The sequence below is a fragment of the Rhinatrema bivittatum genome, chromosome 6, assembly GCF_901001135.1.
Source record: "Rhinatrema bivittatum chromosome 6, aRhiBiv1.1, whole genome shotgun sequence".
NCBI classification, from domain to species: Eukaryota; Metazoa; Chordata; class Amphibia; order Gymnophiona; family Rhinatrematidae; genus Rhinatrema; species Rhinatrema bivittatum.
Genome location: NC_042620.1, coordinates 205069103 through 205093985, shown reverse-complemented (window position 1 = coordinate 205093985; position 24883 = coordinate 205069103). Strand labels below are relative to the sequence as shown.

General features: G+C 41.9%; 1 protein-coding gene across 8 annotated transcripts in view; it reads left to right on the top strand.

Moving 5' to 3' along the window:
* Window positions 1-24627, top strand: part of TBCCD1 (TBCC domain containing 1) — a 124833-nt gene extending 100206 nt beyond the window's left edge. For 7 of the 8 annotated variants that reach the window (XM_029606462.1, XM_029606460.1, XM_029606458.1 and 4 more), the window contains one exon: window positions 22379-22508. In XM_029606462.1, coding sequence (XP_029462322.1) covers window positions 22379-22508 — 130 coding nt within the window. Of the gene's footprint in view, window positions 1-22378 lie in introns of all 8 variants that reach the window. The other variant, XM_029606466.1, reaches the window with a different exon arrangement.
* The last annotated feature ends 256 nt before the right edge of the window (window positions 24628-24883 follow it).

The window sequence follows — 24883 nt, the reverse complement described above, 5'->3', positions numbered from 1 at the left end:
TGGTCTTCGGCGTTCTTGTTCCAGCTTTTGCCTTGTTCCTGAATCCAGTGCCTGCACCGCTATTGTGGTCCGCGACCAGCCCACGGGTTGTGTACAGCACGCAGCAGTGCCACAATTCTTCAGAGCCTTCTTGTTCTAAGTCCTGAGGCCAAGTCCTCGTTAAATTCCAAGTCCAGAGTTTGCGCTGCTATCGGCGTGGTCTGTGGCCAGCCAACGGGCTGTGTAGGGTGTGTGGCGGGCAGGGCTCTCTCAGAACTTCATCATGTTCCAAGTCTTCAGGGCCTCCTTCATGTCCACATCTCCAGAGTCATCTTCAGTCCTCGCCATCTATCCTGCCTTTCAAGCCATTCCCAAGCAGCAAGACTGATAGGGAATGGCTGGAGAGCTACCCCAGAGACCAGCATTGCATTGCTGGGCCTCCCTACCTGTTGTGTGCTGGACATCCAAGTGTTCCTGTTTCAAGCCAAGTGTGTTCCTAGTTCCAAGATATAAGTATTCCCAGTTTCAGTCAGCCTGTGCCCAGATGCGTTCGCCTGCCAGTGGCTTGAATCGCGGCCAGCTCCTGGGTTGTGCAGGGCACTCCGCAACACAGGGGCTCACACTCTCGAGCGTCCGTCCGCAGTTGCAACATGTAAATCTAGAATTCGCAATATGAATTATGCCCCTTATTATTTTGTTTGCCTTTCTCTGAACTTTCTCCAGTGCAACTTTTTTTTTTTTTTTTTAGGTGCGGCGACCAGAATTGCACACAGTATTCGAGATACGGTCTCACCATGGAGCGATACAGAGGCATTATGACATCCATTATTTTATTCCTAATAATTCCTAACATTGTTTGCTTTTTTTGATCACCATAGCATACTGAACTGATGATTTCAATGTATTATCCACTGACGCCTAGATCTCTTTCCTGGGTGATAACTCCTAAGATGGAACCTAATATTGTGTAACATTTTTTCCCTATATGCATCAATTTGCACTTGTCCACGTTAAATTTCATCTGCCATTTGGAAGCTCAACCTTCCAGTCTCGCAAGATCCTCCTGCAATTTATCACAATCCGCTTGAGATTTAACTACTCTGCATAATTTTTTGTCATCCGCAAATTTGATTACCTCACTTGTCATACCCCTTTCCAGATCATTTATAAATATATTAAAAAGCATCTGTTCAAGTATAGATCCCTGAGGCACTCCACTGTTTACCTTTTTCCACTGTGAAAACTGACCATTTAGTCCTACTCTCTGTTTCCTGTCTTTTAACCAGCTTGCAATGCACAAAAGGATATCACCTTCTATCCCATGACTTTTTAGTTTTCTTAGAAGCTTCTCATTGTCGAATGCCTGAAAATCCAAATACATCACATCTACTGGTTCACCTTTGCCCACATGTTTATTCACCCCTTCAAAATAATGTAGGAGATTTGTGAAGCAAGACTTCCCTTGGGTAAATCCATGCTGGCTGTGTCCTATTAAACCATGTCTATCTAAATGTTTTGTGATTTTATTCCTTATAACAGTTTCCATGATTTTTCCCAGCACTGAAGTCAAGCTCACCGGTCTATAGCTTCTTGGATAACCCCTGGAACCCTTTTTAAATATCGAGGTTACATTGGCCGTCTTTCAGGTGCAATGGATGATTTTAATGATAGGTTACAAATTAATTGAAATACGTCTGAAATTTCATTTTTAGTTCTTTCAGAACCCTGGGATGTATCCCATCTGGTCCAGGTGATTTACTACTCTTCAGTTTGTCAGTCTGGCCTACCACATCTTCCAGGTTTACCGTGATTTGGTTCAGTTCATCTGAAACATCACCCTTGAAAACAGTCTGGAACTGATATCTCCCCAACATCCTCTTCAATAAACACCAAAGCAAAGAAATTGTTTAATCTTTCCATGATGGCCTTATTTTCCCTAAGTGCCCTTTAACCCCTTGATCATCTAATGGTCCAACTGATTCCCTCGTAGGCTTTCTGCTTTGGATAATTTTTATTGTGAGTTTTTGCCTCTACAGCCAACTTTTTTTCAAATTCTCTCTTAGCCTGTCTTATCAATGTCTTACATTTAACTTGCCTATGCTTTATCCTATTTTCTTCTGCTACTGCGTGCCTTTTCCCTCTTCTTCCAATTTTTGAATTAATATTTTTTGGCTAAAATAGCCTCTTTCACCTCACTTTTTAGCCTCGCTGGCAATCGTTTGGTCCTGGAGGTCACTTTCCCTGTACGTACCAGATCAGTCCAGACTCCTGGGTTATGCCTCCGCACCAGCAGGTGGAAAAGAGCAAAACTGGACAGGCTCTGCCATATTTATTTATTTATTTTTAATTTTTATATACCGAAGTTCTTGTGGGAATTACAAATCACTCCGGTTTACATAAAACGATGAACTGCCCAACAGCGGATGGGGGCTTTACATAGAACTGTAGAACATAAGGAACAATAAAACCGGATGTCAATTTAACATAGTAATAATAAATATAATATAATATAATATAATATGTACATACAATTTAACTATTTAACGTAGTAGAGATGACCTGTCAAATCTACCATATAGATACAATAAGAGTAATATAGTGAACTTATGGATTCAAAAATTGATTGAGCAGTTGTGGAGTCCTGATAGTAGGAATTGGTGAGATGTCGATAATTTAGGGATACTATTATTTAGGAAGTCCTCTTGTCTAAGTATCATTGAGAATCTGGGAAGGCTTGTTGGAAAAGCCAGGTCTTCAGTCTTTTTTTGAACTCTTGATGACTGGGTTCTAGTCTTAGATCTGGGGGGAGAGCGTTCCACTGGTGGGGTCCAGCTGAAGATAATGCTCGTTTGCTCAATGCTGATTTTACTTGTGGGACATGCAGTGTTCCTTTGTATGCGCTTCTAATTGGTCTGGAAGATGTATGCGGTTGAAGTTGAGTGCTTAGCATGATAGGAGCCAGATTGTATATTGCTTTGTGTACTATTGTGAGTATCTTATAGAGTATCCTATATTTGATGGGAAGCCAATGTAAGTTACGAAGGATTGGGGTGATATGGTCTTTTTTGTTAGAACTTGTGAGGATTCTAGCAGCGGAATTCTGTACCATCTGTAATGGTTTGATGGTGTTGAAGGGTAGACCTAGCAGAAGGGAGTTGCAATAGTCGAGCTTTGATAGTATGATGGATTGCAGTACGAGCCTGAAGTCCGAGAAGTAGAGGAGGGGTTTAAGTTTTTTAAGGACTTGCAGTTTGTAAAAGCAGTCCTTAGTGGTAGTGTTTACGAACTTTTTTAGGTTTAGATGGTTGTCTAGCCAGGCTCCAAGGTCTCTGACGTCGGGTGAGAACTTGCTATTTGAGTTATGAGAGAGGTTTGATGAGATTGTAAGGGGATCCTGGGAGACAATGAGCATTTCGGTTTTATTGTCATTCAATATTAGGTTGAGGTTTGAGAGAATGTTTTTAATCGGCTGTAGGCATTCGTTCCAGTATGTGATGGTTTTTTCAAGGGATTCTGAGATCGGGAGAAGGATTTGTATGTCGTCTGCATAGAGGTAGTGTGTAAGCTTGAGGTTTGAGAGTAGGTGGCAGAGAGGGAGGAGGTAGATATTGAAGAGGGTGGGTGAAAGTGAGGAACCTTGTGGGACTCCTAGATCTGTGAGGACTGGATGCGATTCTTTGTTGTTTATTCTAACTTTGTAGAATCTGTTGCTTAAGAAGGACTGGAACCATCTTAGAGCTGTGCCTTTGATCCCTATATTGGCAAGTTGGTCTATAAGTATCGTGTGTTTTACCGTGTCAAACGCAGCAGAAAGATCAAGAAGAACAAGCAGGTACGATTGTTTTTTCTCCAGGTTAATGAGGATGGTGTCAGTGAGAGATAGTAATAGAGATTCGGTGTTTAGGCGTTTTCGGAAACCATATTGAGCCGGGGATAGTATATTATGATCTTCCAGGTATTCTGACAGTTGCTTGATGACAATTTTCTCCATCAGTTTGGCAATGAGTGGTAAGTTAGCGATAGGTCGAAAGTTAGCTGGGTCCGATGGAGAGGCGTTTGGTTTTTTTAGTAGTGGTTTGAGGATTGCCAATTTTAACTGGTTGGGAACTAGACCTTGAGAAAGGGATGAGTTAATAATTTCTGCAATTGGTTTTGAGATGGTGTTTGGTATGGCTATGAGGAGATTAGTTGGTAATGGGTCTGATGGATGGGAGGATGGTTTGAGTTTCTTGAGTGTATTTTCTATCTCCAGTGAAGAAGTGAGCTCGAATGAGTCCAGGCATGTGTTTTGTTGCGGCAGGGCTGTTAGGTGGTATGTTTGGGTGGAGCTGTTGGTTGTGATTGAATGTGTAAGGTTGGTGATTTTTGTCTTAAAGTAGTCGGCGAGTTCGTTTGCTTTGTTGAGAGCTTGGTGGTCTGGGATGGTGGGAGGAGATGGTTTGGTTAGAGAGGAGACATATGAGAAAAGAGCCTTTGAGTCGAAAATGAAGTTGTGTATTTTTTTTGCATAGAATTCTCTCTTTGTTCTAAGGATAGTATTCCTGTAAGTGTTGAGGAGGGATTTGTAGATGGCATGTGTCGAAGTGGTTGGGTTTTTTCTCCAGCTTTGTTCATTTTTTCTTAGCGATTGCTTTAGTGATTTAAGTTCTGGGGTAAACCAGGGTTTTCTATTGTCTAATGTGGGTTGTATGGTTTTGGTTGAAGTTGGGCAGATTTGATCTGCGATTTTATTGTTGATAGTGATCCATGAGGTGGTTGCAGTTATTGCGTCTGTAAGGTCTAGTTGGTTTAGTGCTTCGGACATCTTTTCGCTGAGTGTGTCTGGAGAGCATGGTTTCCTGAAGTGGATGGTGGATTTGGTAGCGACTTGAGGTGGTGGGTTGTTGATCTTAAGGGTTGTGCGGATGACTCTGTGGTCAGACCAGGGAACTGGAGAACAAGTGGGGTTGGTGTGAATGGTAAAGGGTTCGTTAATGAAAATAAGGTCCAAAGTATGGCCTGCCTTGTGGGTAGGACTGTTGATGATTTGCGTAAAGTCCAAATGGTTGAGTGAGGAGAGGACTGTTTGGCAGTTGATGGATTGTGTAGTAGCATCTACATGTAAATTAAAGTCTCCGAGGATTATTGCAGGTTTGTCTGTGTTTATATGTTTGGCTATAAGTTCGATCAGCGGTGAGGGATCCAATTCTAAGGTTCCTGGTGGGGCGTAAACTAATGCTAGTTGGATTTGTTCTGATTTAAAGAGGGAGAATTCTATTTTGGTGGAGGTGTTCGTAAGTTGTAAAGTTATACTTAGACCTTTTTTTGCTGCAAGGAGGAGTCCTCCACCTCTTTTTTTGGGCCTGGGGACAGAGAATAGGTCGTAGGATTGCATGGGAAGCTGATTTGTGAGTACAGTATCTGTGTGTTTTAGCCATGTCTCTGTGATAGCACATATCTGGGTTAACTTCTATGAGATAGTCACTGAGGATGTCCATTTTTTTGGTAAGAGACTGTGCGTTGAATAGGGGTATATATATACTGGGGTGCCACCCACAGCCTGTCAGTATTTCTCTGTTTCCAGCAGGTGGTATGGGTGCATAGCTCACAGCCTGGTTTAAAAAAAAGAAAGAAAGAAAGAGAAGGTTTGGGAAATTCAGAATAGATAGTTAGAGATCTGCAGGGCAGCAACCTGGAAATCGTTGCACACGTTCACGCGTCGTCATCGTCTGGATGTACAGGGTTCCAGGGAGGGTAATTTCGGAACAGGCATATTGAGAGCGGGCCTCTCCATTGTCCACCCCAAGAAGTGAGCTCTGGTACATCCCAGGAGTCTGGACTGATCCGGTACGTACAGGGAAAAGAAAATTAAGTCTTACCTTTGATAATTTTCGTTCCTGTAGTACCAAGGAGCAGTCCAGAGTCCCACCCTGTGCTGCAGTAAGTTCGGAGAGTCCGCTGTTTTTGTTTTTCTCGGCATGTTTGATTGTTCTTTGGCAAGATTTTTGAATCTGTTCCCTTTGTTTGTCTGGGTCAGGTTTTTGTTGGGGGCCGTGACCCATAAGTTCCCCGGTTGAACTTCATGTACATAGTTTATATGGGGGAATTGTCCTGCTTTGACATTGTGTAATACTGACAGGCTGTGGGTGGCATCCCAGTATATATGGCAGAGCCTGTCAAGTTTTGCTCTGTTTCCACCTGCTGGTGCGGAGGCATAACCCAGGAGTCTGGACTGATCCTTGGTACTACAGGAACAAAAATTATCGAAGGTAAGACCTAATTTTATTTTGTAGTTTTGCGCTAACACCTGCAGAAAATGCTTGAAACCCACATTCTCCACTTCCTGCCAAAGCTGATCATCTAGTGCAATCATTTCACCAATACTCCTTGTCACCACTTTAGATGCTGCTTGCCTCTTTCCCTGGGATAATGCTATTGAACACCACAACATTTCATCTATTGTGGACTGTCGCTTATGACGTATAGTGGGGGGTCTTCTGGCCTGCCACCTGACTATTGGAAGGAGCCAAGGGTATGGGAACAGTTTGAGGAACACTTATCACCTTTTTAAACAGTGTCTTCCGGATGGAAGAAAGCAGTCCCTTGACTACTGCTACTACTACTACCAACCCCTGCTAACTATTGAAGTGGATGCTGCTTCTGCAGGTGATTCGTTAAATGGCCCACTTGCTTCCCTCAGCTGATGTCCTGTTACAATAATTACACTGAGCCAATTGCAGTTCCTTCCTCACTTGGAAGTGCCTCCAGATTACAAATTTCTTTCATGATCTTTTGCCTCTGTCTGCATCCTTGGGAATGGATGATGGTGGTACTGAAGTAGAGGGGGAAGTGGGTAGACCATGAGAAACAGTGACAGGGGCATCGCTCACCCTCTGTTCCTCCACTGTCTCCTGTTCTTCCTCACCAACATTAACTCCTGCCCATCTCTCTCCTCCATCACTGAAGTAGAGGCTAAGACACTGCTAAGTAATCCTTCAAAACTAGTGACTTCAGCTAACAACTGTCCCATCTCCTCTTCTGGGAATCCTTTAAAATGAGGTTTAGCTTACATACTGATGAGGCTTCTGTCAATATTGTTTTGACTGCTTCTTCAGTTCTAACTAAAGATTGTGATGCTAGTACTTTTAGTACTTGCTCTCCTACCTCCAATGGCACTGGTAGTACTCTGCTACTGCATGCCTTTTCCCTCTCCTCCAAAACAATATAGAGAGAAACAGGTAGTAGTGGCCTATCCTCTCCATATTTCAGTTTCTTCTTGATGGAACTGCCTGTCTCTTCTGCCATTTTTTATTTGAAAAAAATCCCTCTCTATTTTAGGCGGAAAACTCACTGTTTTAGGGACTCTTCTGCTACCTAAAAGCTACCCTCAGCCTCTGCCTTTCTTTTACACAATGGTATTTTGTTTATCAGATGCAATGCCTACTGGTATTTTAATGATGGGGATGTTTTAATCTGTATTAGTTTGAATGAAGTGAATGACTGTGTCTAAGGGTGAACTATTCACAGAAACAATTCACCCTAGTGGACACAGCATAGATGAAAGATACTGCTGTGTGTGCACAAGTACTGTACTGACAGCCACAGGATCCACAAAGTAGCCACTTGCATGCTTTGTAGAGTTGTACTATGGTGCAGTACAGACCCAGACAGAGGAAAAACACTCTGTCTTGGGCATTGTGGCACAGCTAGTTTACTGCAACTAGTCCCCTTTCACTTTCAACCTGCTTCCCCCTCAAAGGGAGGAAGAAGGCTGTGAAAACACAAGTCTTAATTTCTCACTGGGAGTGAAAATTTGAAATGTTTCTAGTTTTAAAATAGTATGTCCAACAGTAATTTTCTATCAGAGAGCTCAACAAAGCACAATGTCTTCAGAAGATTCTAAAGAGCAATTGCACCTAAGTTTGCACATGCTCAGAACTTAGGATCTGTGTCAATGGGTCCATAGAGCAACGATTGGCTGAATCGGAGAAATGCTTCACTTTGATACATTGGCATTCTGGTTCCTTGCTGATATATCCTCGCAATTCTGTGAGATTACACATGAGTCACAGGCAAGGGCTGGTTGCTATGGAGACTCCTACATGACCTCTCACATCTGCTTTGAGTTTAAAGGCTCCATAGACTTTTAATAAGTCAGTCTGAGGAAGCTAAACGAATGAGATATGTTTCATTCGTGGGAAGGGCCCATGAATGAAACAAATGAGGTCTTTTCATTTCAGATATGCCATTTGTTTTAAATGAATGCACATCCCTAGTTGCTACTACCCTTCACAGAAGGTTTGGAGGTAGCCTGTAGAAAGTGACAGTTGCTACTACCTTTAACAGAAGGCTTGGGTATGGCCTTCATGGTGTCACTGTTGCTATTACCCTTAACAGAATGCTTGGGGGTGGCCTGTACAGAATAGCAGCTGCTACTATCCTAAAACTAAAAAAAAAAAAAATTAAAAAATAAATACTTGCTGGGCAGACTGGATCAACCATTTTGGTCTTTATCTCCGTCATCAACTATGTTGCTATGTAAGTTCTGTAGCTTATACCCTTAGGGCCCATGAGAATTTATTCCTATGGCAGAAGCTCCTGATGCCATTTCGAAAACATATAAAGGTTGAGTAGACCAAGTATTTTATACACTCTTGACCCTTGTCCACTAGTACTTTCAGATCAGATGCCTTTGAAGGAAGATAATCTTAGAGGGCCTGACTTTTTTTTCAGAATATTGAACAAGTGTTGACCCATAAAGAATTGGTAGAATGCTATGCAGGATATCAGCATAGTATTCTGGTAACACTTTCTCCCAAGAGTGTCAAGAGTATGAGACTTTTCTCCTAGGGGTTATGTAGAAGTTGGTCTTGGACTTGAGATTATATTCAACTGTTACAGACTTGTATGGTAGCTGCTGTTTGTCGAATCCAGGAGCCTTTTGGTCACGATAAATATCATCTGTCTTCCATTTCATTGGAGGTATAGAGAGAGGGTGGTCTTACATGCTCATCTGTGCTTTGCTAAAGATATTGTGGACGGGCACTGCCACAGTCTTTTTTTGGGGGATTAAGAAATTGGAGGGTTATCTGAGCTCAGCATCCTTCTTTAAATCAAATGGAATATCCTTAGACATTTGCTTCACAAATTCAGAGAAGAAAAGATCATCAAGACTAAAAAATTTGTTACTCACATTTTTTAAAATGTACTCCTTATTACATATCCAATTATATAATATTTAAAAGCAAAAGTAATGCAGTTTTTTCAATGATCATTTTAAAAATCACACACATATCAAAAACAACTAATAAGTCTTAATTGTTAAACAGAAAATATTAATCTAGTCCACATTTAAAGAGGGGAACATTTCAATAAATCACAAGAAAAAAAAAAAAGAGTTGAGAACTAGAGGAGCAGTATTTCATTCTAAATCAGCTTCCACAATATTGATAGGTACAACCTTTTTTAATATGGTTCCCGGCTCTTCTTAGAGATAAATGGAAGCATAAAATACAAATGTATTATTCTGAAAAGAAATAGAAAATGGTGGCTCCTAAAGCCAACACCTTTTGCTTCAGTGAAAGAAATTGCTTTCTTCTAACTTGAGCCACATGAGAGACATCACATATTTGTATTTTATGACCACAAAAGGAAAAATCTTATTTTCAAAATACTTTTGGGAAAACAAAATTGCTATCCTTTTAAAACTAAAGGAAATCATTAAATTTGTCCTTGTAGATATTATATCCATTGAAACTTCTAAGAAAGTAGACATACCTGGACTCACCTGCAAAGAGGCACCAGATGTTCTATCTTCTATATTCACTACACTTTGTCTAGGAAGAAAATAGATCTTAAAAACAACAGGTATTTTATCTTCTTATATAGATAAAACCTCACTGAGATATTTTCCAAACATTTCTGTAGGTAACAGTAATCTTGTATTTGGGAAAATTAAGAAAACACAAGTTTCTTGATCTAAAGTAATTTTCCAACACTTCCAAACAGTTGTGAACAAACTATCTTTTATAGAGGATGTCCCAACATTCTGTAAAGATTTTAGCAGTAGATAAATGAAGATATTGAACTTTCTAAGCCATTTAAGCAAGTATCCCGTTCCTCAAATTTAGATCTTGATTCAGAAGAAAAATTACAATGCTGGGAGGACAGTATGGGTAAGTTTTGTTGAGCTTGGCAACAATCTTCCAAAGATCTTTTAATGTGACATTGTTGGGTTCCTGGATATAATTATCAGTGCCACTAAAGTTGGATATAATTGTTGATAGTGGTACCCCAGGAGATTTATTTGAAGAGTGCCAACAGGCCCTGAAGCTTTTTCCAAAGAGCCAACCACAAATGAAGACATACCCAGATCAACTCTAAGATTAGGGGAGATTGCTCCTTTCTGATCGGGATTAAATTGTAGTATTCCCCCTAGTAAGGGGCTAGCCTGTTGGCTGTGGGGGTGGCTGAATGTCCCCTAGCCTTAGAGAAACTCCCAAGGAGGAAGTTTTAAAACTCATGTCCACTAATGGCAATTCACCAATTTTCTGGATGTGATTGTCTGTAGGACCCCGAACATTCCCTGGCACTGGAGAAGATGTTAATCATTTTTCTTCCTTTTCTTCTCCATCCAGCAGAAGGAGTGTGCCCCTTTGGTGCATGGATTCGGCTATGCGCAGATGCAGCTCTGTGTTGGAGGCTTTCCCTCCTGATACACTGGAAATGGACAACACTGCAGATAACTTTGATACCAATGTCTCGCCGGTTACTGGTATCAGTGCCATAACCACGAGTGCACTGAGAGCCTCCAGGATAAACTGGTCATCAATCTGCATCACTGTTGATGCTGGTGTACTAATTTGAACCAATTTCTGCTCCAAGGCTGCCTGGATCTTTCTGTTTGGTTCCTCCTCAAAAATGGTTAATGCCAACAGAGAGTGGGTGGTAGGAGGAGAGGTCTCATCTTCCTGAAAATTACTTGAGGTGTATCACAGGCTGTGACTTTTGGACCCTTGTAGGCTGTCACAATCCTCCAGACTTTCTCAAAGGTGAGAGACCTGGTCTGCAGGAATGAATGGGAAGATGTATGGCTGATGCCATTATCTCCTTGCTTTTGTTACCGTGCATAGACTGGCACCAATGTCAGTACTTTGTTGCCTTGCTTGATGCTCCACTTTGGTGTCCCTCACCAATGAGGTAGAATCCTTCACTTTCATTGGGTGACAGGAACTAGAGGATGCTGTGTCCTCTCGCCCTCTGTTGTTGCTCATTGCTTGATGAAGCTCGGTGCTTCCTTGATGTCTATGCACCACCCATGCAACTCCTCAGCTGTTTGATTTTAAGGTTTCCAATGCTGATGCAGGTGGCTTTGACATATGCAATCCAAAGAGATTTTCCATGACCTCTGCTAGGGTTTGATGGCCTCTCGATGTCCTCTTCCTCTATGTAGAATATCCTGAGACATAGTTATACCCTAGGCACTTAACACATCTGCAGCAGATATGATATGGCCACACCAGGGTGCTCTGAGAAGCCACTAATCATCTTCTGTTTAGTGGATATTAGGCGAAAAGAGCTGATGCAAAATCAAGCAAGTCAATTAAAAAAAATGAAAGGCCTGATCAAATCTGCTTCAGTACATCAGTATCAGTGTTGATGTAGTTGTTGAAAAAAGTAAGAAAACTTAAACAAGGGCAAAATCTTTAACTAGGGAAGTTATGGGGATAGAAAAGCAGGTTGAACTAGAAGGCCCAATGCAAAAAAGACACGACTGGAGGGAAGCATGAAGTGAGGAAAAATCTTACCTTTGCAATCTGTGACCACCTGGCTCTACAGGAAAAATGGTATTGAAAGAGTCCCAGTGTAAGAACTGCAATGTGGGACAAGTCCACACATGTTCAGAAGAGCTTCTGAAAGCTATGAAATCAAGCTTTTGACCAAGGCTATCTCTGACATCACCTCTCTTGCATCCAGCTTGTCCTCCCAGAAATAAGTTATTGTTTGCTTCTGTTATGCACTGAACCTAAGAATAATAAAGAAAAACATTTCCAATTTCTGGATGACTAGTGAACACTTTCAATTTTATTGGCTAAAATAAAAATCTCTATTTATTTGGTTAAACTTTGATTTCTTGCCTTAAGCATGTTATAATTACACATCTGCCAAATGCACAAAATAGGTTCATATATATAAATACAAATAAAAAAATTAACAATTCACCCACTAAAAGCCCACCAACTTTCTCCCTCTTTCTTCTTCCAACCTCATCCTTCTTTCCTCCAACCCTAATCTTCCACAACCCCACCTCTCAACTCTCATCCATCCTACCTCCAACCCCCTCAATCAAACTCCCAACAACTCCTCCCACCGCCTATCCTAATCCAGTGGGAGCACTGAGAGGAGAGGATCACCTTGCTGGTGGCTGAAAGGAATCAGTAAGTTTTTGCTTGGAACATTGCCTTTTTTAAAGTATTAGGGCAATACTTAGCAGCCATGTCCTTATTTTAAAACACCTAACATGAGAATGGGTATAAATCATTGTTTCTTAGTGTCCAGTCAGATGAATCCAGGACAAGTGGGTTTATGCTGCTCTACCAGCAGATGGAGTTGGAGCAAACTGATGTCACAGAATATATCACCCCCTCTAGTGACATCAGCCTGCCAGAATTTTCAGTCTCTAGCACAGTGGTTCTCAACCTTTTTCCTGTCAGGACACACCTGACAGATGGTTCTCACATGCGTGGCACACTGACCCATGATCGTCACAGGGCTAGATGTAAAAGTACAGTTTGCATCCACGGGAACCCCCCTGACCCACAATAATGGATGTAAAGCAGAATTATGACATTCCCCATACAACTCACCCTACAAAAAAGATATTCTGGCTCTGGTGTCATCTCAGTAACAGCAACTCAAACTCCTTCTACTTCCAGGCTCAATAGCCCTACTTATGAAAAGACAGCAGTTTACCACCAATGCATGTCCTCTTGAGAAAACACAACAAATAAGACTGATACAAACGCTTACATGCTAGTAAAATATCTCGGTAACAGACACAGAACCGACCTAACATACTCCCAGGATCTGTAGTAATGCACATAAACTAATCCGCACACAGTTACACCTGTATTATGGAATACACTCAAACAGGAGCAACCCTATCTATGAAAAGGCAACACTACAAATATTAAATCAGGTCCTAAAAACCAATACACCTCTTATTAGGAAAACAGAACTAGCAAGAAGCTATAGATCCCCACACAGAAATAATTGTAAAACTATACTAATAAGCAGAATAAATGTTTCAAAACATCTATGAACAGAATAACATCCAACAATTAAAAACTCATAAAAGCTATTAAAAATTCTCCAAACACCAATAAAATATTTCAAAAAAAGCAGACACATCACATAATATTAATAATTAAAATGGCAGTCAATCAAGAAAAATAAACTTAAAAAACCACCTTTACTTACCCCCTCCAGCAGCTCTCCTACTCCTCTTCCATGCAGGCTGTAGCACACACCAGAAGCAGCAGTAGTGGCTAAGCTCTATACTCATGGTCCTCTTCCTTAGGGCCCATGTCTCTCACACACACACACCATATCAGTCATGCCCCCATGACCAGTTTCTGTCTCTCATACAGCAATCATCTCCCAAACAGTCTTTGACAAACACACCAGTCACCTTCCTGAACAGTTTCTCTCATGCCATACACACACACACACACACACAGGCTTCCCATTCCCGTGTACCACTTACATATACGGGCTTCTCACTCTCATAATCACTTTCTCTTTCTCACACACACTCACCAGTCTCTCACTCCCATGCTTGTTCTCTCCACATGTACAGGCTTCTCATTCCCATAATCACTTTCTTTCTCTCACACACACCAGTCACCTGATCTCTCTCAAGCATACACACACACAGGCTTCCCACTCCCATGTTCTCTTTCAGATATACAGGCTTCTCACTCCCATGCTGTCTCACACACACCCAGGTTTCTCACTCCCATGCTCACTCTTCATATGCACAGACTTCTCATTCCCATAATCACTTTTTCTCTTTCTCTCACACACACAAACACACACCAGTCACCTGATCTCTCATGCATATACACACACACACAGGCTTCCCACTCTCATGTTCTCTTTCTGATATACAGGCTTCTCATTCCCATGCTGTATCTCTCTCTCTCTCTCACACACACACACACACACACACACACACAGGTTTCTCACTCCCATGCTCACTCTTCACGTGCACAGGCTTCTCATTCCCATAATCACTTTCCTTCTCTCTCTCACATACACACAAACACACACCAGTCATCTGATCTCTCTCATGCATACACACACACACACAGGCTTCCCACTCTCATTTTCTCTTTCTGATATACAGGCTTCTCACTCCCTTGCTGTGTCTTGCACACACCCAGGTTTCTCACTCCCATGCTCACTCTTCACATGCACAGGCTTCTCATTCCCATAATCACTTTCTCTCTCTCACACACACACACACCAGTCACCTGATCTCTCTCATGCATACACACGCACAGGCTTCCCACTTCCATGTTCTGTCTTACATATACAGGCTTCTCCCTCCCATGCTGTGTCTCACACACACCCAGGTTCTCACTCCCATGCTCACTCTCTTCACATGCACAGGCTTCTCATTCCCATAATCACTTTCTCTCTGTTACACACGCACACACCAGTCTCTCTCTCATTTCCATGCTCGCTCTCCACGTGCATAGGCTTCTCATTCCCTGAATCACATTCTCTCTCTCTCACATTCACATACACACCAGTCACACCGTCACCTTACCAACCAGTCTCTCTCTCATACATGCACACACACACAGGCTTCCCACTCCCATGCTATCTTTCACATAATCAGGCTTCTCACTCCCATGCTTTCTTTCACATACACCCCCACAACACCAGGCTTCTTACTCCCTTGCTTTCTCACATACCCAGATTTCTCACTTCCATGCTTTTCCTCTCTCTCACACACACACACACACACACACATCAGTCACATCCCTGACTGTCTCACACTCTCACATACACATCAGTCATCTCCTTGAGCAGTCACTTTCATTGTCTCTCACATATACACACACATCAACTCTCTGACCAGTTTCTCTCAATCACACACATGCTCTCGATCAAATACATTCTCTCACTTACACACAGGCTGGCTGGCTGCTTCTCTCTCTCACTCACTTTCTTCCCCCCCCCCCCCCCCCAGCACAAATGGTAGCTGCAGCAGCAGCCTCCTCCAGCCCCCGCAGGCCAAGAAGGAAGAATCCCATCGGCCGCGGGAGGCTCATGCTGCTGTCTCCTTTCTCGATCACCAGCAGATTCAATTGCTCGGGGGCTGATGCTGCAGTCACCACTGCTACTTTATCACGCGGCACGGCTCTTTCTCCTTCCCGCGCACCGCTCTGTGTATCACTTCCTGTTCCGGGTCACGGGGGGGGGGGGGGGCAGGCGCGGGAAGAAGAAAAGGCCAGCCACGGGTGCCACAGCTGCTTCTAGCACCGCTGCCGTTCCTACTGGGCTTGAACGTGCTGAAAGCCCGGCGGCAACGGCAGCAGGGAAGAAAGAGCAGCGGGAGAGACCGGGAGCACGCGACACACCAGCCGGTGCTTGGCGACACACTGGTTGAGAACCACTGCTCTAGCAGATGGTGGTTTGGCTTGCATAAAGGCTTGGTTCTCAATTCCTTGAAGGTACAGGTAGCAGCGCTCTCCTATTTTAGGGGTCAGGTAAACTGTGGATCCTTGTTGGCTCATCCTGATGTGGCTCATTTTCTGAGATGCGTGAAATAACTTTGGCTTCCCTTGTGGTTTCCAGTGCCCTTGTGGAGTTTTAATTTACTATTGGACTTCTTGGCAGGCCCTGTGTTTAGACTGCTGCATACTCTCTTCTTGTGGTTGTTGATCTTGGAAGACAGTATTTCTGGTGGCAATTTCTGCTGCACTTAGGGTTTCTGAACTACAGGCCCTATCTTGCCTGGGAGCCATTTCTTCAGGTGACTCCAGGGGCAGTACAGCTGTGTACGGTTGCCTCCTTTTTATCGAAGGTGGTCACTGAGACTCAGCTGAATCAGTCCATCTCCCTGCTGTCCTTAGACGGAGAGCGAGATGTAGAGGAGTATTGTTTGTTACGACCCTTAGATGTCAGGAGGCATATTGTCATATCTCAAGGCTAGTGAACCCTTGTGGAAGTTGGATCGTCTGTTTGACCTTCAAGGTGGTACTAGACAGAGAGCCAGCATAATGGACTACAATAGCTTGCTGGATTAAGGAGGTAGTCACAGCTGCATATGTGGATGCCGGAAAACAGTTACCTAGTCAGGTTGGGGCTCAGGCAGTGTCATGGGCAGAAGTTAGATTGTTGTCTCCCATCGACATTTGCTGAGCTGCGATATGGTCCTCCTTACACACCTTTTCCAGGAATTATCATTTGGATGTGCAGGCCCAGGAGACGCAGCCTTTGCACGTGCAATTTTGATTGGACCATGGACAGCCTCCCGCCCTATAAGGGAGTAGCTTGGGTACATCCCACTTGTTCTGGATTGATCTGACTGGTTGCTAAGAAATGAGAAATTACTAGTTACCTGACAATTTCCTATTCTTTAGGACAGTCAGATGAATCCAACTTCCCTCCCTTGGCTGCCAAATATTTGTTTTATAGTCCTCTTGTGTGGTTACAGGAATTATTGGTAAATGTTAGTCCAGTCCCTAGATCAGCGTTATTAAATCTAGTCTGAGCTCAGTGTTGTCTGTTGGCTGAGTATCGAAATGATTATCTGTTTTTAATCAAGATTTTTGCTAGTCGGTCCACAGTTGCTTTTGAAGAGAATATTGGCAGGCTGATATCACTAGAGGGGTTATATACTTTGATGTCAGTTTGCTCCATCTGCTGGTAGGGGATCATAAACCCACTTGTTCTGGATTCATCTGACTGTCCTAAAGAAAAGGAAATTATCAGGTAAGTAGTAATTTCTCAATGATCTCCCTGCTTTGAATACTGCAATGTTCTCTTTGTGGAAGGCGGACAATATGTAAATCTACAGCTCTAACACTAAATTTTCAAAAGGGAAACTTTGATAAAATGAGGAAAATAGAAAAAAACTGAAAGGTGCAGCTGCAAAGGTAAAAGTATACAACAGGCATGGACATTGCTTAAAATACAGTCCAGATGTATTCCACACATTGAGAAAAGTGGAAGGAAGGCAAAACTATTTCCGCAAGGTTAAAAGGTGAGGTGAAAAAAGCTATTTTAGCCAAAAAGAAATCCTTCAAAAATTGGAAGAAGGAAAAAGCATAAGCATTGTCAAGTTAAGTGTAAAACATTGATAAGGGAGATTAAGAGAGAATTTATAGAAACATAGAAACATAGAAATGACGGCAGAAGAAGACCAAACGGCCCATCCAGTCTGCCCAGCAAGCTTCACACATTTTTTCTCTCATACTTATCTGTTTCTCTTAGCTCTTGGTTCTATTTACCTTCCTCCCCCACCATTGAAATATCTAGCTTGATTAGTTAGGGGTAGTAGGGGTAGTAACCGCCGCAATAAGCAAGCTACACCCATGCTTATTTGTTTTACCCAGACTATGTTATACAGTCCTTATTGGTTGTTTTTCTTCTCCCCTGCTGTTGAAGCAGGGAGCTATGCTGGAAATGCGTGATGTATCAGTCTTCTCCCATGCCGTTGAAGCACAGAGCCATGCTGGATATGCATCGAAAGTGAAGTATCAGACACATTTGGTTGGGGTAGTATTTGAAGTTAAGTTGGCCGTAGAGGCAAAAACTCATTAAAAAAAAACAACTTTTTAAAATATATCCGAAGCAAGAAACCTGTGAGGGAGTCAGTTGGACTGTTAGATGACCGAGGGGTTAAAGGGGCTCTTAGGGAAGATAAGGCCATTGCAGAAAGACTAAATTAATTCTTTGCTTCTGTGTTTACTAATGAGGATGTTGGGGAGATACCAGTTCCAGACTGTTTTCAAGGGTGATGTTTCAGATGAACTGAACCAAATCACTGTGAACCTGGAAGATGTAGTAGGCCAGATGCTCTCACACACACACACGCCTGTGAACACTCCCCCTCTCACACGTATGCTCACACAGGCATACACGCTCCTTTTCTCACACACATGCCTGTGCACGTATGCTCCCTCTCACACACACATTCACATGGGCCCCTTAACACACATGCTCACATGCTCCCTCTCTCACATAATGTTCACATGCTGCCTCCCTCACACAATGCTCATACATACACACTATCTTGACCCAAAATTGCCCCTCCCAAAATCTCCCCAACCTTAAAATACCCATCCAATCCATAAAACTAAACTCCTATTCAAAACCCTGTCTACTAAACCTGTAGTCCTCTACTGAAGGGAGAAGTGAGCCACCTGTTCCCCTCCTCTTCCCCTCCTCTTCCCCTGTAATACTCAAATCAAGCCCTACCTCCTCCCATCCTCCCCTCTTAAGCCCTTATCCCACTGTATACCTGAGAACACCTCAAAAACAACCTGTTTTCAGATAAGTATTTTTTTTTTTTAAAGTCAAAGTAATAGGTCCAACAAAACTCCATCAGGCCAATAACCAGCCTGCGTGTCCCTCTGGAACCAGAGTCCTTTTACCTCTCAACCCCTTCTATCCCCTGCCAGGATCAGGTGGAAAGGAGTCTCTGAATTTGAGAAGACATGAATCTTTGAGTTGTTGAACCTCCTGAGTTTCAGATGCGACACCGATCTCCTTTTCTGGTTCGCTGCCTTTTTGGTGGATCCAGGATACTCACCTGATCTGTTTGCCTCACTGATGAAGGAGTGGAGATGCCTACTGCATCCAAAATTGTAAGTGCTTCATCCAGGGTCTTGATTTTAGATGTAACCCCTTGGATCGTAAAAGCAAGTCCCCAAGGATAGGGGAGAAGAGCCATCAATGGCTGAAGTTCTCTCCTTCACTTTAATGTGCCAGGAGACACATCATTGAAGAATACCAGTTCATGACCTTCCCAGGAAAACGAGCTCAACTTCCTGGCACAACGTATGATATCTTCTTTCATCAGGAATCTACGTAAGCAGGCAATAATATCTCTAGGGGCGTTTCGTGGGGCATTTCCCAGAGTCAGATGAGCCCTGTCTATTACCTCCTCTGGCTGTTTATTCTCCATTCCAGGTTCCGCCGCTGTGGAAAGAAGCGTGGAACATATCCGTTGCACCACTTGTATAGCGTTAGCATATTTTGGTGTTTCCGGGATTCCCCGAATCCATATATTAGATCTACACGACCTGTCTCCAAGTCTTCCATTTTTAATGCCACTTCCTCATGTTGTTTCTTGAATTCAGCGACTTCTGTGGTAATAGAGGATAATTTAGTCCCTTGATCTTCGACTAAGGCCTTTGCGTCTTCCATCCGCTTGCCCACGTCTAGGAAGTCTGTTCGAAGGTCAGCAATAGTGGCACAGAATTCTTCCTTTAAAGAGAGGATATCTTGCTTAAGATCAAAAAAACAATTATCAAAGTGCTTTTTGTTAAAGTATCTGCAATTCCGCTCTCGCTGGAAAACATGGTGTCTTCCATCTTAGCTTCTCACATTTCTGCTGCAGTGGGTAAGTCGTTCAAGGCCTCATATCTCAATCCACTTGCATCAAAAGAAAATTGTTTCAGATCCAGCTACTTTTTCTTACAGGTCATATTCAAGATGGTTTCAAGGCTTCTATCGTGTATTTCACGCTTTAGAATCTGGAGGTAAGTAGGGAAAATGCTGAAAAAACCCAGAAAGAGGAGCAGAGAGAAAAGCTTAGACGTCCATTAGAGACTGATGATATCACTTCCTTCCCCCAGTATGGTTTTCATTTTTAACTGCTGAATAATGGAATGGGATTTTTTTGTTGCTGTGATTTATTTATGCTGTTCATCACCTGGAGAGATTTTATTTGAAAGGTGATTTTAGAAATCTAACAAAATAAATTTAGTGGCATCTACAACTTTAATCTCCAATGAATCGGATATTGCATTTCTGAAGTTTATAGGACTATGAAAAGGATTCTGCCAGTGGTAGTCAAACTGTACCTGACTAGAGTAGTAAATGTAATTTGAGAAAAAAGCTGATGCATCAGGAGAACTGACCTGCAAGTCAGGAACATTATTTGTTTCACACTTTCTGAGCACTAAGATTATTAAGTGGGATTCTGCAGGTGCATCCTTTGAAAGGTACAGCTATGGTATAGTCCTACTGTCCATAATGGTGGAGACAATGTAATACAATGGGAATTTTTACTTACTATTGTCAGTTTTGTTTATATTAGTTCTCTGCATCAGTCTGGACAAAACTCTTCCTGATTCACTAAGTACAATTTGTTTTACAATATTTTCAGGAGGTTATTTCCTTTTTAATAACTTTGTTTATTTGAGTCACATACAGACTTCCATTAATGATCACATTGAACCAAAATGAAGCAATATATAATAAACCAACTCTTGATATGGCGACCCAAAGTACTTTATTTCATATAAAGCTGTCTTCAACTATAACAGTTCTCCAATTGTATCCCACCATATAAACACATCCAATCACACCTCATTCACACTTGCCACATTCGTTAGCAGGACAAGCACAATTACTCCAAATAAAGTCCCCAAAATTGCACAAGTCGGTTACAATTTACCCATCTGAAGCATCTGCACGTCACAGACCACAATTGGAAATATCCTCTGGAGGCAATCAGTTGACATGGAGTATGATGAAGAGAGTGTTTCCTAAAAAGTTCCATTCCCACTGTTTGCAGTGTAAGCTCTTTTCAGTGGTGAAAACTAGGAAGTTCATCTGTATTCCACAAACTAAGAACTTTTTTTTTTTTGCCAGCAGCAATGCAACTGACACATTTAGTACCCCCTCTAAGAAGGCATACAGACCCAACAAAAAGGTGCAAATACAGCATTTTGCCCAACCAAGGCACCATACATTCTAAAATCTCCAAAAAAAAACCCCATGGTTGCTTTCAAAAGAATTGCAACGTTGAGCATCCAGTGAACATATGACAGAAAGTACCTTGATGAAAATTACATTTTAGACCCATAGTAGAATCCCATAATTTCAGCAGGAGATTATTTCTATGATTAATATTTTGAGTTTTTGGGTTACTAAAAGGAAGTTTATCCTTTTTCATCAGGTTGAATGATATTTTGTAGCTATCTGCTCTAAAAAAAAAAAAAAAAAAGAGCTCACTATCTTACTGGCCAGATTAAGAAGAAGAAACCTAAGATGATAGTATTTAACTACAGAAAATGGGTTTATGAAGAGAATAGTAACCAACTGTTCTCCATCTCCAATGGGTTTAACTTACAGCAGGGAACTTTCTGTCTGCAAGGATAGTTAGGCACTTGAACAAGGTGAGTGATGAAATTTCTTTCTTTGGTTTTCAAGAGGAAATTAAATAAACCTGTGTTTGAGTAGTATTTACTTAGTCCTTGAGGGCCGCAAACAAGTTAGGTTTTCAGAATATCCTTTATGATTATGCATGAGAGAGGTCTTCACAGAAGGAGGTAATGGAGGTAAAGCATAGCCAGCATAGCTCCCTGCTTCAACGGCAGGGGAGAAAGTCTGATACTTCACTTTCAACGCATATCCAGCATAGCTCTCTGCTTCAACGGCAGGGGCAATGTAGAAAAGAGGATCTATATATAGACAACAACCAACAAGGACTGAATTACATAGTCGAGTAAACAAAAGCATGGGTGTAGCTTGCTTATTGAAGCGGTTACTACCCCTAACTAAGCTACATATTAAATTAGATGCAGTTCCAACACTGCTCTCTACATTAATGGTGGGGTGGAAGGGAATAGAACTAAAAGGTACTAAGAGCCAAGCGTAACAAGTAAGAGGGGGAAAGAAAAAAAAAAAAAGAGTGCATAGCTTGCTGGGCAGACTGGATGGGCCGTTTGGTCTTCTTCTGCCGTCATTTCTGTGTTTCTATGTTAATCTATCTCAAATGTATTCATTAGGGATATCCAGAAAAACTGACCTATTTTCAGCCCTTGAGATCTGGAAGTGAAAAGCACTGTTTTAGGTAGTGTATTCTGCCTCGAAGTAGGGGGATAAACTAGATTATATATTGAGGTTTCTTCCAAGGGTATCTTACTATGATATATTAAATGGTCTCCTGCATATATCCATATTATATTTAGTATGGCAACTTTATGAGAAATAAAGGAACAAACCCTGGAATCTTGCATAAATTATTTTCCCTGTCATTTACTGTCCTAGTATGAAAAACAAAATATGATTCCAGCCCAAACAAAATATTTTGAAATACCATTATGAATGGACAACCCTATATTTATATTCTGGATTTATGCCTTGTAGTAATCTTGTGTTTCTCTTCCAGGGAACAGAGGAAACAGTTTCAGGCATTGGTGGAACACAAGTTTAATGAGTGGCTGATTCAGACCGGGAACCGGCAGCAGCTAGACAGTCTCGTGCCTCCTCAAGTAGGCTCAAAGCAAGTGGCTGGATAGTTGCCTCTAGTCCAAAGAAGAAAAGGAAGAATCAGGTACAAGCTGCATATTCAACGCTGCATGTCAGAAGAATCACAATCCTTGCTTACCAATGTAATAATGTTAAATGAACAGAGAAGAAAACAATTAGATGATAGCAAGCAGGAACAACGAGCCACTCAAGTGGATCCCCATGCTGCCATCTCTTGACTTTATAAAATATGCTTCTAGATCTTTTAAGTAAAAGCTATTGAGCCTGTGCAGAGTTTTCCATTCCAAGTGTGGCCAGTTCAGTGTGTGATACCCTTTGGAGGACTGCCTGTTGAATCTGTTCTGAGATCAGCTTGCACTGGTTTCCCAAGATATGGTCTTTGAGCAATACCTCTATATAGTCTTTGTTGACTTGCAATTCATTACAAGGCCTATGCCAATTCCATTATTTCAGCTGTTCAGAGTTGTAGGAGTTGATCATGGAAATGTTCAAGCAACTGATTAGACATCAGATTTTACATTGAGTACATTGATCTCATAGGTGTGTCAGGCACCCTACTTGTTCTTGCTTCACCAGGGACAACATAATATTTCAGGGTCCACTCTAGTTTGGGCCTACATGTCTGTACCAGTCATATCAGGAGATGGGCCAGCTGGATCAGCACAAGTATTTGCAATGATGGTTATCATTGCTTTAATCATTGGCAGATTTTCTATTAAACTAGTGTCTTTGGTGCTGCCTGTTACATGGCTGGCTAGACCTTCCTCTCCTCCCCAGTCCATGTAGTCTAAGTTGGAGGGGTTCTTGAACTCCCATTTTAAGAGCTCAATAGAGAGTGGTTCTAAAGACTACCACTCAGACATTCAAAGAGTCTAGGGATATAGAGTACCTTAATGCCAAAGGAAGGAGGGAAATGAAGCAATAGCAAAGCTGGTAGGGTTCAAAATAGGTGTTTTGAGGTGTGGTATAATCCTAGCATGTTTGAAGGCAGCAGGAACGATTGCAGTAGAAAGTGATGGATTGCGGATGTGACAGAGGAGGTAAGTGCAGGGCACAAGAAACTGGAGCTGGGTGGGAATAGAAACAGGAGCAAATATTTGAGTTTGAAGGATGTCAGATGTGATGTCATTGTGATGTCAGATGATGAAGAATGGGTGGTAGAAGGAAAGGGAAAAAATGAACTAGGGAAGGTGAAGGAAGCCAGATAGAGAACTCAAGATTTAATTATTTAATGCTGTCATGGAAGATTGAGCAGAGTGGATGTAAGGGTTGGGAGGTGGAGCAAGTTGAGTATTAGTGAACAAATAGTAGAGGCAGGCAAGGCTGTTTGTTGGATGGAATGCAATAGTGAATTAGGAGGAGATGGGAATGAATTTGAAATGTAGGAAGTCAGCCTGAGAACGAGATTTTAGCCAGAGAGACACTGCAAAGTAGGTATAGGGAAAGTAGGAAGCAAATTCTGGAGGTGAGCCAGGCTTGCAGTTTGATATGCCTTACAACAGTGCATCTCAGCCTTTTTTATTTCATCTCACTTTAAACAAAATTTTGCACAGTCCTCTCTTCCATCCCTCCTACCAGCAGAAGACAAACATTACTTTTTACCTGTGTGTGCCTTACTCTACCAGCTTCAGTCTGTCTCAGTATGCAGGTTCAGCAGGTCCTGTAAGCCCAATGTGTGGGGCACTGTAATCTATCAAATTGAAGCTAGAGAAGAGGCACACAAATGCAAAATGATGCTGTTCTTGCAGAGGGAAAGAGGGTACGATAACCAGATTGCTGGTGTGTGGGACATTTGTTCCTTATAGTGTTGGCAGTGAGCAAGCAATTTATTTTGGTAGGAGGGAGGATGTTCCGTTGAATTGCCCCATGGAAAATTGTAATAAATTTACCTAAAAGCACATTCTTTAAGTTTTGTTATCTTAAAACATTTTGGGGCCTAATGCAAAAGCCTCAGGTGCATAATTATTTCTTTTATGTCCTGCAGAAAAGAATGAAATATGTTCCTGAAAAAGTCAAATTAGCTAATAAAATCCAACTTGTACATTCTCTGTCAGACACTTTCAGTTTAGAGATTTTGAGCATGGTCCCAGCCTTTTACACAGATGAAATATTAATATTTTTTAGCAGATAATAAAATAATTTACAAACTTTGGTGTATCTGACTTGATTTTCTACTCTGTCTCTGTTTTTCTCATAGTCTTGTTTTTTATTCTGTTCTGTTTTTGGGGTTTTTTGGGTTTTCTTTCTCCAATGAGTTTCTGGATACCATAAATGACTGCTCCATGGAGATTCTGATCCTAGAACCAATGAGAAGGGGTAGCTATTTTAGATATAGTCCTCAGTGAAATACAGAACCTGGTGCAAGTGGTAATGGTGATGGGACTGTTTAGCAATAGTGATCAAG